Source organism: Fragaria vesca, linkage group LG4 (genome assembly GCF_000184155.1).
Source record: "Fragaria vesca subsp. vesca linkage group LG4, FraVesHawaii_1.0, whole genome shotgun sequence".
Taxonomy (NCBI): domain Eukaryota; kingdom Viridiplantae; phylum Streptophyta; class Magnoliopsida; order Rosales; family Rosaceae; genus Fragaria; species Fragaria vesca.
Genome location: NC_020494.1, coordinates 5,507,843 through 5,519,259, shown reverse-complemented (window position 1 = coordinate 5,519,259; position 11,417 = coordinate 5,507,843). Strand labels below are relative to the sequence as shown.

Sequence of the window (11,417 nt, the reverse complement as noted above, 5' to 3'; positions counted from 1 at the left end):
GGAATTGGACACAATGAGAAATGGTTCGTTGGTGCTGTTATTTATAGGGTATCAGAAGTTTGGGGCAGCAACTTTAGTTTGAGATATGTCAAGAGGCTCAATATTATGGACAACACGCAAAACACACTAAGAGAGGAAAGACGGAGATAGAAATAAGAAAGGCATCAGATGCAGCGAAGCACTTAATTTCTGGTCTTTTGTGAAGGAAAAAAAGCACTCTAAATTCACGATGCAAGAATGGTATCAAGTAGAGTAATTTAGAAGAGTTATATGCTGTCTATGATGGATGACCTCCCCTTGTCTGCATAGGAGATTCTCTGCATCATAAACAATATATCTTCAACAATGACATCTCCATGCAGCATGAACTTTTTCACTTTTTAGAGAACCCATTGCCTCATTACTTTTACATTTGTTTTCTTTAGAATTTGACAGCTGATTGACAACATCTTAATGATCTTAGTATACCAATGTTTTTTCATATGTTTTCTGACTTCTGTTTTTAGGGAGTTCAGTTTACTCGAGTCAGGGAAGAACAACATTCTGTCTGTATTGTGAATCTTATTTGTCAACCCATTGGGATAGCTCAACTCTTGCAAGTTTAATACGTAATTTCTATTAGACCAGTTTGAGATGAATATCAAAACCCCTTTCTAGAAAACTTAGAATTCATATATATGATTCACATTCTGTAGATATGTAAGCATTTTGCGGTAGTTAATGTCACCTCGTATTGTCATATACATATATTTATCCAGATGCAGTTTGTCTGTCGTTCATGCCGCATTTTTTTTTTCTAATGCACGAATAAGCATCATTTCTTCGAATTTTAACTGTGCTATTGGCTGCTAACTCTCCCACGAAGGAAATCGCACGTTGCTTGATTGTTAGTATTGCTTCCAATGTAGAATGGGCTGGCTAGCAGTAATGGCATAATGCATAAGATCGATCTGCTGCTTTCGTTTGTTAATGAACGGCTAACAGTAAAAGATCTTGGTTATGCTTAACGATCACAAAATGTAGCTATATATATTAGGGTCACTGTAATTGGATTCTTGAAATCTTCTGAGGATTTTGGTACCACCAATTTCTGTGTCTTCCTCTTGACTTTGCTTGCTGAGGCTTGAGATGCTGCTACCACTTTCACTTTTAAATGTCGCTGCATGTCCTTTAAGATTTCATCTAGTTTAATCAAGAGCCTTACTGTCTCGGCGTACGGAGGGTTATTTTCGTTACTTTGTTTCTGCAGTGGAGTGTAGGGCAGCTGAAGGAAAGACATATCTGTAGGGCGTAAACATAAATCGTTGTCCAAGATGTTGAACGATTCCCAGTGACCCATTTGAGGAAGTGGTAGAAAGAAAGTTGAGGTCTGGGTCATTAGAATATCTATCTTTTCTTTGTTCCCTTTTCATATCTGCTGCTGAATGAAACTCCATGAAGCAAAGCACCTCTGCAAGCTTAACAGTCAGGCTCTCGATCAAGCTCTATGTATCTAAGACATGACAAAGGGTATCTAAAAGCACCGTAGCTGTCTCAACTTAACCCTCCACAAACAAACGAGGAAAAAAGAAGAGAATTTTTTTGGGGGTAGCCATTTTGATAGTTGGAACTTGGAAGCAATATATTTTTCCTTGAGTCACTTGGGGAGGAATCTGTGACATGGCAAGAGACCCAAGTTTTTATGATGGATGGACTTGCTCCAAGGCATGCATGGTTCCCATTATTTGTTTCGACTGTGGTGCCAGGACATGTTTTCCACTAGAGAAAGAACATGTTTTCCACTCGAGCTTTAGAGCCTCAATCGGCATTGTGCTAACTAGTAGAATACATCATACCAACCTTGTGAACTGATTACTGATAGATAGATGACCAGGCAATCAAAAACCGAATGGTTCCTCTCTTCGTACATGTTAGACTGGTATTAGTTTTTCCTTTGGTTTCTGAACATGTTGGATGAGAATTATTACTTAGACTCGCCTCAACTCTCCAGAAGCAATAGGTGATATGGGGAAAGGTAATGTCGAATGGTTGTGTCACCTGTGTATTAGCATAGCTTTGATCAAAGCATTGACATGCATTCTCTGTCGAAGTGTCAACAATAGGACATGAAATCCAAGCTTTGTGTTGGGCAAAGGACATCCAAAAGTGACCTGAGGATCACGCATCATATTGCTGAGCATTGCATCATGGAATACATAGTGATCATCTATTGATTTAGACCAAGGTGTTGTTGCATTGAATCCTTTCCAAAGTTAAGAACCCCGTTGCAGTAATTTTCCGAATAACAGCCACACTATTTTACCTTTTCTTTTCATTCTGAACCGCTTCATGTTTCGCTAGAGTACATATGCTGTGTTTTTCTAAAGAGCCTAGCCATGCTGTAACTGAAATTCCTTTTATGGAAACTAAACTTTTGTGCAAGGAAAATAGAGAGCAAGTATGACAGATATGCCATGCCTCCATAATGAGACCAGCTTAGCCTCGCTACTCATGCGGTAGCATGTGCTACGTTATCAGCTTATCTCTTCAGCAGACAACGCATTGCAGCATTCTATGTGTTCCAACTCAATCTCGCAGATTTTGCACCTTAAAACTGAACCTAATTTTCCCACCTTTTTCTCTTTTGCCCATGAACAGAATAAAGAGGTCATCATATGCCAACCCTTCTTTGAGAGTGCACACATGTATTAATACTTCTACGCTTAGTTAGCTAATGTTATATAGAGTTCTTGCATCAGTCCCCATCTAGAACCTAATGTATTCAAGTTTATGTTAGTGAAGAAAATCATGCTCCTTTCACCTCATAATTGATTTTGGAGTAGCCAAGGGAAGCTTACCAAAACGGTAAGTGAATGGCGATTTGTTCTTTTTGGTTCAAAGGGACGGGGAAACAAAAGAGTCGAACTATAGTCATAAATGTTGCTGCCCCAAAAGACTATCCCCTTCACAGTAGCACATGATACTAGAGATGTAATTAACTTGTCAAAATATACATTTTGCTCTGTTCCTTTGAACGTTAATATCATATATATATCAATAAAACCACATGATGTATCAAAAAAAAAAAAAGAACCACATGATAATCTAGTTTAGTATGCACAAAGGATGTGTAGAAATACTAAAACACACACTTGAACTTGGCATTCACTCACCTCTTTCAAGATGCAAGTAAGTTGTCATGTTTTTTCAACCATCACCAGCACCAGTCCAGCACTTTCACAGATATGATCAAATGACAAAAGTTCAACGTTACCAACATTATGCAGTTGGCGACAAATTAAGAACAATATGATCTCAGTACTGTGTCATCTACTCATCTCCCATTCTATGGACTGTGGAGTAATCCTATTCCTCTTGGAGTCCAGCTGCACACAGCACACTTGCACATAAAAACTACTTGTCAAGGATTTCCATTACGAATTTGAACTTTGAGATCATAACACGATGAAACGAAACAAACACAACTTTCGACAACAGACTGAAATACAATTGCATTGTAGTCTTTGTCGACAAAAGGAAGAGACATGGTGCTACAAACAAACCGAGAAATTTGCGAGATTCTATGAGTTGCACAGATGAAAATATCTCAGAAACCAGGCAGAATGCGGTGGACGAGTGGCAATGTGCTTGGATTAAGTTGTCAATACCAAATAAGAAAATGACTTGTGAAGATCAGGAATTGTTAAAGCTTTCCTACACCAGCTCGATGAAGAAAATATATATGTGCAGAAAGCTTGATGATTTTCTTTACTTGGGCTTGGATACCAAGCAACCAAGCTGTTCAATCAACACATTGACATCTTCCTCATCCTCTTCTTGAACACCTGGTACTTCAACATCTTCATCAACGCCGTCATTCAAAAACTCTTCCCAAAATACCTCAGACAAATCTTTGCTTCTCCTTTCATGGTCCTCTTCTTTCTCCATACACTCTAGCCCATCATGGACCAATTGGTTTTCATCTGTTCCTTGCATTTCCACAACAAACGTGTCCAACCCTGAAACTTCAAGCTCAGTTATGTCACCATAATATTGTGGTTCAACTTTAACAAAAGCTTCTCCTCCACCTTGGCCTAATTCACCCACCTCAATACTACTAGGCCCTTCAATAAGCCGCCTTCTTTTCTTTCTAATAGCATCCTCAAGTTGTTTCTTTCTGTCCTTCTTCTGTGCCAATTGGTGTACAAAGTTGGGATTCTGCATTGCTCTTGCCAAGAAATTCATCATCTGTTGTTGTTTCATTTCTGTTCTCTTGAGCCTATCTTCCATTCCATGGAGGTGAAGTCTAGTAGTCTGCTGCTGTTGTCTAAGCTTCACCAGTTCCCCCATCAAAACCTCCTTATCACGCCTTAACTGATCAATTTCTCCATCTAACGATCCGAAACTTCCAACCTCAATGCAAGAGTCCAGACCCTGCTGTGAATTAGCATAATGAACATTATGAGATGTATTCCTCCTTCTCCTGATATTCTTTAAAAGATGCTTTTGCCCTCTGAGAAACACTTCATGAGCAAACTCCCATCTATCTGTATCAACCTTTTTAAATCCCTACATTAATCAATCAAATAACCTGTTCATGATCACATTTGGCTACTAAGTTGTGACTTTGCATCAAGGTCCAAAAGCTCACACAGTCACACATACATAATACCAAACAAACAAACTATAGCTTCTGACCCACAAGATTCAGTGATGCAAAGGCATCTTGCTCTGAAAATAGTACTCTGCAAATATATTTTATACATATATTCATGCACTTTCCTCATTGAAGCCATTAAACAAACACCATGCCCACATTAAGTAACCCATCCATTAAACAAATGCAGGAAAGATCAAGATGGAACCAATCTAGCAGTTTCATGAGCATAGAGCATAGTTTATGAATATATATATTTCTAGGTGGAGAAAAGATTAAATCTTTGCACTCATTCTGAGACAAAATGACAAAGCTTACATAAGTGTTGAGCTGCCTGACAAAGCTAGAGAAATTGTTGTGCTTGAAGTACTTGGGGAGAAGCCTGATGGCAAAGGCCTGGGGATCCCATACAACAAAGCTGTTGTTTGCTTTGCTCCAAGACACTATGTGATTGGTTGTTGAGTCATCCACAATCTCATAGGTTTTGGAGAGAAATGGTGGAGGGCATTGCTCATTAAGTCTCTCCATTGGCACAGGTAAAGATTGGGGATTCATTGTTAAGTGGTAATCTCACTAATCAGTAGTATCTGATCTGGGTTAGTGTTGTTAATCTCTCTTTGTCTTTGGACAAACAAAAACAAGATGGTGTGAATCAGACACTTTTGTCTCAAATGGGTTTTAGGTAGAGAAACTCTATTCAAAGTGGAAGAGGTAATGGTGGGTGTAGATGAATAGTGAATCCTGAAAAGGCACACAGGAAGTTTTGAGATTTTGTTAGAGGGAAGAAGGTTTAGGTGGAATGGTTATGAGAAAAGGGGAAGCTGAGGTTGCCATGGAGGCGAAGAGACTAAAAACTGATGAAGAAGGTTTAGGTGGAATGGTTATGAGAAAAGGGGAAGCTGAGGTTGCCATGGAGGCGAAGAGACTAAAAACTGATGAAGAGGAGGGTTGAGTTAGAAGAGCTGTAGAAGAGCTGAAGAGGGCATTGGGAATTTGTTTGGACAAATTTGTTTGGACAAAAAGTCTGCTAGAGAGTTGGTTGTCAGCAATTTATAGGTGCGTTTGTGGACTATGACAGTCACATTTGTCTATGCAAATCCACCACAATCGGCCACGTTGTATCCTGTAAAAAGAAAATATTAAAAGTGGGTTCCTTTTCAAAAACAAAATTAAGAAAATAAAATAGTAATAGTGAAATCATGTTTTAGAGTTTTAGGGTGATGACTTTAGCACTTTATCATGTACTTTACTACATGCACTCTACACTTCTGTGTAGTCAAAAATACTGCGTAAGTAGTTATTTTTAGTGCTAAAATCACTTACTGCTACATGTGGTCCATTATCGAGTATAATCGACAGTAACCACGGTAAAGTAGTCTAATAGTTTCTGTTTAGTTATGTGTGTTCTCTAATCTACGTTTGAATCATGACACTATCAAAAGTGGTTAGAAAAGGGGCTGCAATTGTTTTCTCGCTATCTAGTTCCTCAACGAATTAATACTTGAGCCTACAGAAACATTTAGGGTACCGCGATCTTAAATATAAAAAAATATATATAATCGTCAGTGTTTATAGGATGTCTAACGACACATTTTTGCCATAGTAACTCAAATGTATTCTAAAATCACAGACTTTTTGTTTGTCAAAATCATACGATTTTTTTAAAGTTATTCTAAACGTATAAACTATTATGTGTCAAAAAGATGATATTAAACATTCTTCTTAACGACCAAGAGCGATAAATATGAGGTGAGGTCGGAAATTCTGATGAATAGTATCATCTTTCAACCCTAGCTATTTCTTGGGTTTCAGAAGTTTAATGGTGTAGAACTCTTGTGAATTGCAGCTATGTTTTCCATTTCATGTGACAAAATATATATTATTTTGTTAGAAATTTCACGTGAGAGTTTGGGGATAAAAGAATTTTGCCATTATCTAGCTCATTGAGCCAATGAGAAACAAGCATTTGTGACAATTTTCTATCCCATATACTTCCTTCTTTGGGAAAGCCATTTGGTCCATATATCGGGTCCTTATCAAGTTCACAATCGGGGACAAATCGAGTAGTGGGGTAAGAGATCTTGTGAGGTCAAGTATTTGAATAAGGCAAAAAAGAGCTTCCTACCAATAATTTAATTTGGGTTGCACTTTATGAATTGTTAAACCAGAAGGTTGTGGAAACCCATTTGTTTATATTTGTCCTCCTTTTATTAGTAAAACTAATATAGTTTAGTGTATGTGGGATCTCATAGATGACCAAAAGGTGCGTGTTGCAGGACACTTCTGGATTATATGTCTCTTGTGTCGACGATAGCATTATTCTGAGCTAGACTTGTTATGCCCCATAAATCAGATCATGCTGCACCAAGCATAGATGGCCAATGCTGATTGAACGAATCGCAAGTTGAACTAATAATTGAAGGATCAATCAAGTCATTAAGATGAGTGTAGAACGTACCGAAATATATATGCCCGACATAAGCTACTATTTACAAACGCAGAATTGGATCTGAAAAGGATTAGTAGGATTCGGGGTCCAAATTGAACTTCAACGAAATTATTTGGTTCATTTTATTCAGAAGAGAATGAACGCACAGCAGAATAATGCAACAATAAAAATGAGGGATATCAATCTTATAGTATATAACAATCAACAAGGAAAAGAACTGAAAAAAAATGAACATATACCCTGCTAGAGAACTTATTCATAAGCCTTAGCTACTTGTTATTGTAGACATATAAAATTTAATGATAATAATAATGGTTGAATTATTCAAACGACGTGTGGGCCCGACAAATTGCATACGTAGCTTATGAGTTGACAGAGTTGAAAAGTCGTCGGAAATGACAAGTGGCGACGTGTAAATGATCGGTCGACAACAAAACCTTAAATCCCGACTAAAATCAATTATTAAATGTTGATCGATAATCAGATATCAATTAAATTAAATTGATTATCGAAAAAATAAATCAGACATTTAATCCAAAGAAGTTATACCTTATCGGTCGTAATTAAATCAATCAATTAAGACTGATTGATTTAATTATGTTAAAATTAATAATTAAATCAAATAATCAAAACTGATTGATTTAATTATTACCGTTAAGAAAATACAATTAATTCGGTGTCTTCATTACATGCCATAAACAGAGGTATGTTGACACTATAAATACCCCTTCTCATATCAAGAGGAGGACTTCCGACAAGAGAGAAAAATTACTCCCGAGAGCTCAGAAGTCTCCCAAAACCCTGGAAGAATCATCAAGCTGCCAAATAGTCGATTCTTCATCAACCTCAAGTCTAGAAGTTGTCAAAATCCCGAAGACAATTCACCAACTACAAGACGAAGTACAACCACCACGTGGCACTGCTCGTGGCCTAAAACCGATCAACATCAAGCCTCAACGGCCCTTGATCAACTTTTGTCTTCAAGTCTTCAACAAATCAAAACTTTTACCAAATTCTTGAACAAGCTTGTGGAGAATCAACAAGCACCAAACACACTTGCCGATTCATCCGCAATCAAGCCAAAGAATGTTCACCACGTGACACCCTCTCGTGACCCAAATTCGACCAAGATCAAGCCTCTACGGCCCTTGGTCAACTTTCTTCTACAAATCGTCAAAACGATAAGAAGAACAAACTACAATTATTCGATTCAAGATCAAGTCTTCGTCACCCTTGGATCAAATCAACGTCGGAGATCGAATCAGAGGAAATTCTTGTTAAAAGAATACCCACAGAGATTGTAACCCATAAATTCATCAATACAAATATTTTACTTTGTACACATGTTTTTCTGTTATTCGTTACAAGAATTTTAGTGTTTACAAAATTGGCACGCCCAGTGGCACGATCTCTGCCTCTCATCTCATTCTCCGAAAATCTCGCCATCCTCATCATATGGCTTCAAAGATGGTGCAAATCAAATCGAAAAACAAGACCCGCAAGGTAACTACTCTGAAAAGCCGAAGAAACCTTAGCAGTCATAGTGAGTCATTTCAACTCACAACATTCGACCTTCATTCCTCAAAGCAGTTTCAACCGATCGACGCTTGGACAACAAAGGGGGCAAACCTCATGAAGCAAAGACGTCCAACATCGTCAGGTAACTCAAGGAAACATTCTCCTTCGCCCACAACCAACGTTGATTCGAAGATAGGTCCAAACTTGGAATTGCCTCTTCACAATCAAATTGAAGCGATTCTAGAAGACGACTCTTGCGCCATGCAAGTCATGGTGATAGAAGTGATTAACGTGGAAAAACAAGCGGCCCAAATAGCCCAGTTGACTGAAGCGGCGAAGAAGCTCCAAAAGACCATTGAAGAGAAGGATGTAGAAATTGCATCGCTCATGGAGAAGCTAGAAGTTCACCATGACAATGATTCGGAGAATAACTTGCATGGCGATAAAAAAGACACGTCTGGTGGATCATCTTCCGAGCAAAAGGGAGAATCAAATTCCATCCTAGCTTCATTGTCAGTTCAACAGCTTCAAGACATGATTGCTAAGACAATCAAAGCTCAATGTGGTGGTTCCTCTCGAGATACACTGACGTATTCCAAGCCTTACACCAAGCAGCTAGACAATTTGAGAATGCCAACTGGTTACCAACCTCCCAAGTTTCAACAATTTGATGGAAAAGGTAACCCCAAACAACACATCGCACATTTCATCGAAACATGCAACAGCGCTGGCACCGATGGTGATCATCTTATGAAGCAATTTGTTCGCTCACTCCGAGGTACGGCATTTGAATGGTTTACAGACTTAGAGCCTGAATCCATTGACAGCTGGGAGCAAATGGAAAAAGTGTTCTTGAACCGCTTCTTCAGCACGCGTTGCATGGTGAGTATGTTAAAGCTCACCAACACCAAACAACGAAAGGACGAGCATGCTATAGAGTTCATCAATCGTTGGCGTACACTGAGTCTCTAGTGCAAAGACCGACTCTCAGAATTGTCAGCTGTACAGATGTGTATTCAAGGCATGCATTGGGACTTGTTGTACATCCTTCAAGGAATAAAGCCTCACACCTTTGAAGAACTAGTCACTCGAGCTCATGACATGGAACTTAGCTTGGCTAGTCATGGCCAAAGAGAAGGTGAAGTCAATGAACCACATAGTCACAAGCATGTTATGGAGTCGCTCGCAATTAGCATAGCTACTGCAAGGATCACAAAACAAGCCAAATCACATGACCGAAAGAAGTTTCAGTCAACTCAAGATCAAACAAGGAGGCAAACTCTAAAAGACTTTTCTAGATTCCGATGTTGCTGATATGTTGGAAAACTTGCTTGAAAAAGAAGTAATCAAATTGCCAGACTGCAAGCGTCCAGAAGAGATACATCACGTCAATGATCCAAAATATTGCAAGTACCACCGTGTCATCGGTCATCCGGTGGAGAAGTGCTTCGTCTTGAAAGATCTCATCATGAAGCTCGCACAACAAGGAAAGATATGTTTAGACGTTGAAGATGACGTGGCTCAGTCAAATCATGCTACCTGCATCTATGAACAACTTAAAGTAGTGTCATCGATGTCTTTGCTGGGGGGATGCAACTTGCCGAGCCTCATGTAGACCATGCCAAAGTCACCACACTCTTTGTCCGCACGAGTTTAAACTGCGAATAACAAAAACAAAAAAAAAAAAAAACGCTCCTTGTCTACACGAGCTTAAACTGCAAATAGCCAAAAAAATAAATAAATAAAAGCTCCTTGCCCGCACGAGCATAAACTGCATATGGCACCAATCAAAAAAAAATTCCTTGAACTACGTCATGACTTGATCTCTTTTCATAAGAGTACGTAGGCAGCTTGGAAAATGCTTATGAGTCCAGTCATAACAAAACAAGAAAATGGGCTTGCTCGGGAAGTTGTTCTGAGTATTGTCGTGGCAAAACAAGGTAATGAGCTTACTATCAAAGTCTACATCAAATTCATTATGGCTCAAGAATTTGGAGGTGTCTCCCAAGTCAAAGAAGGGACATACAAAACTTGAAAGAGGAAGCCTCTGCACAATCTTCGGAATTCTACTCTTCCTTTCGTGGTCAAAAATACGCAAAGCCTAAGCACTTTGAATGATTCCTCCCACTTTCAGAAACTGGAAGAAATCAAGCATTTAGGCTATTTGCGTTCTTCATTTTGTCGTCTGTCATTGTGCAAGCAAAGCCTAAACACTTTGAGTGATTTATCCCACATCAGAGGTGGAATAAATCAACCTCTGATGTGGGATAAATCAAGCGGTTAGGTGTTCGCGTTCTTCAAGTGCCACCAAGTCACGCAAAGCCTAAACACTTTGAGCGATTTATCCCACGTCGGAGGTGGAATAAATCAAGCGGTTAGGTGTTCGCGTTCTTCAATTGCCGCCGAGTCACGCAAAGCATAAACATTTTGAGCGATTTATCCCATGTCGGAGGTGGAATAAATCAAGTGGTTAGGTGTTCATGTTCTTCACTTGCCACGAGTGATGCAAAGTCTAAACACTTTGAGTGATTTATCCCACGTCGGAGGTGGAATAAATCAAGCGGTTAGATGTTCACGTTCTTTAATTGCCGCCGAGTCACGCAAAGCCTAAATACTTTGAGTGATTTATCCCACGTCGGAGGTGAAAGAAATCAAACGGTTATGTTTTTGCATTCTTCTATTGTTGTTGAGACCGTAACTCTTCAATGCCCACACAATCAACGAAAGAGAGAGAGAGACGTGTTCGTTGACCCAATTTGCTTGTCTCTAGAAACCTGCAGGGGAAGCACAAACACCAAAAACAAAACAAAAAAC

General features: G+C 39.0%; 1 protein-coding gene across 2 annotated transcripts; it reads right to left on the bottom strand.

Annotated features, from left to right (window-relative positions):
* Nucleotides 1–3,600: 3,600 nt before the first annotated feature.
* Nucleotides 3,601–5,477, bottom strand: LOC101297339 (heat stress transcription factor A-6b-like). 2 transcript variants are annotated; one of them, XM_004296529.1, is made up of 2 exons: nucleotides 4,955–5,477; nucleotides 3,601–4,548 (listed from the first exon to the last, which is right to left on the bottom strand). In XM_004296529.1, the coding sequence occupies exons 1-2, from the start codon at nucleotides 5,189–5,191 to the stop codon at nucleotides 3,748–3,750; spliced, it is 1,038 nt and encodes a 345-aa protein (XP_004296577.1). In that variant the 5' UTR covers nucleotides 5,192–5,477; the 3' UTR covers nucleotides 3,601–3,747. The 2 variants fall into 2 exon arrangements, with proteins under 2 accessions (XP_004296577.1, XP_004296578.1); XM_004296530.1 differs by having other exon boundaries at nucleotides 3,601–4,413.
* Between the last annotated feature and the right edge of the window lie 5,940 nt (nucleotides 5,478–11,417).

Bases quoted from the DNA above. Each gene is read 5' to 3' on its own strand.
- LOC101297339 (XM_004296529.1), bottom strand. From the start codon at position 5,191: ATGAATCCCCAATCTTTACCTGTGCCAATGGAGAGACTTAATGAGCAA. The intron at 4,549-4,954 runs GTAAGCTTTGTC...TGATTAATGTAG, and splicing joins TCAGGCAGCTCAACACTTAT to GGATTTAAAAAGGTTGATAC.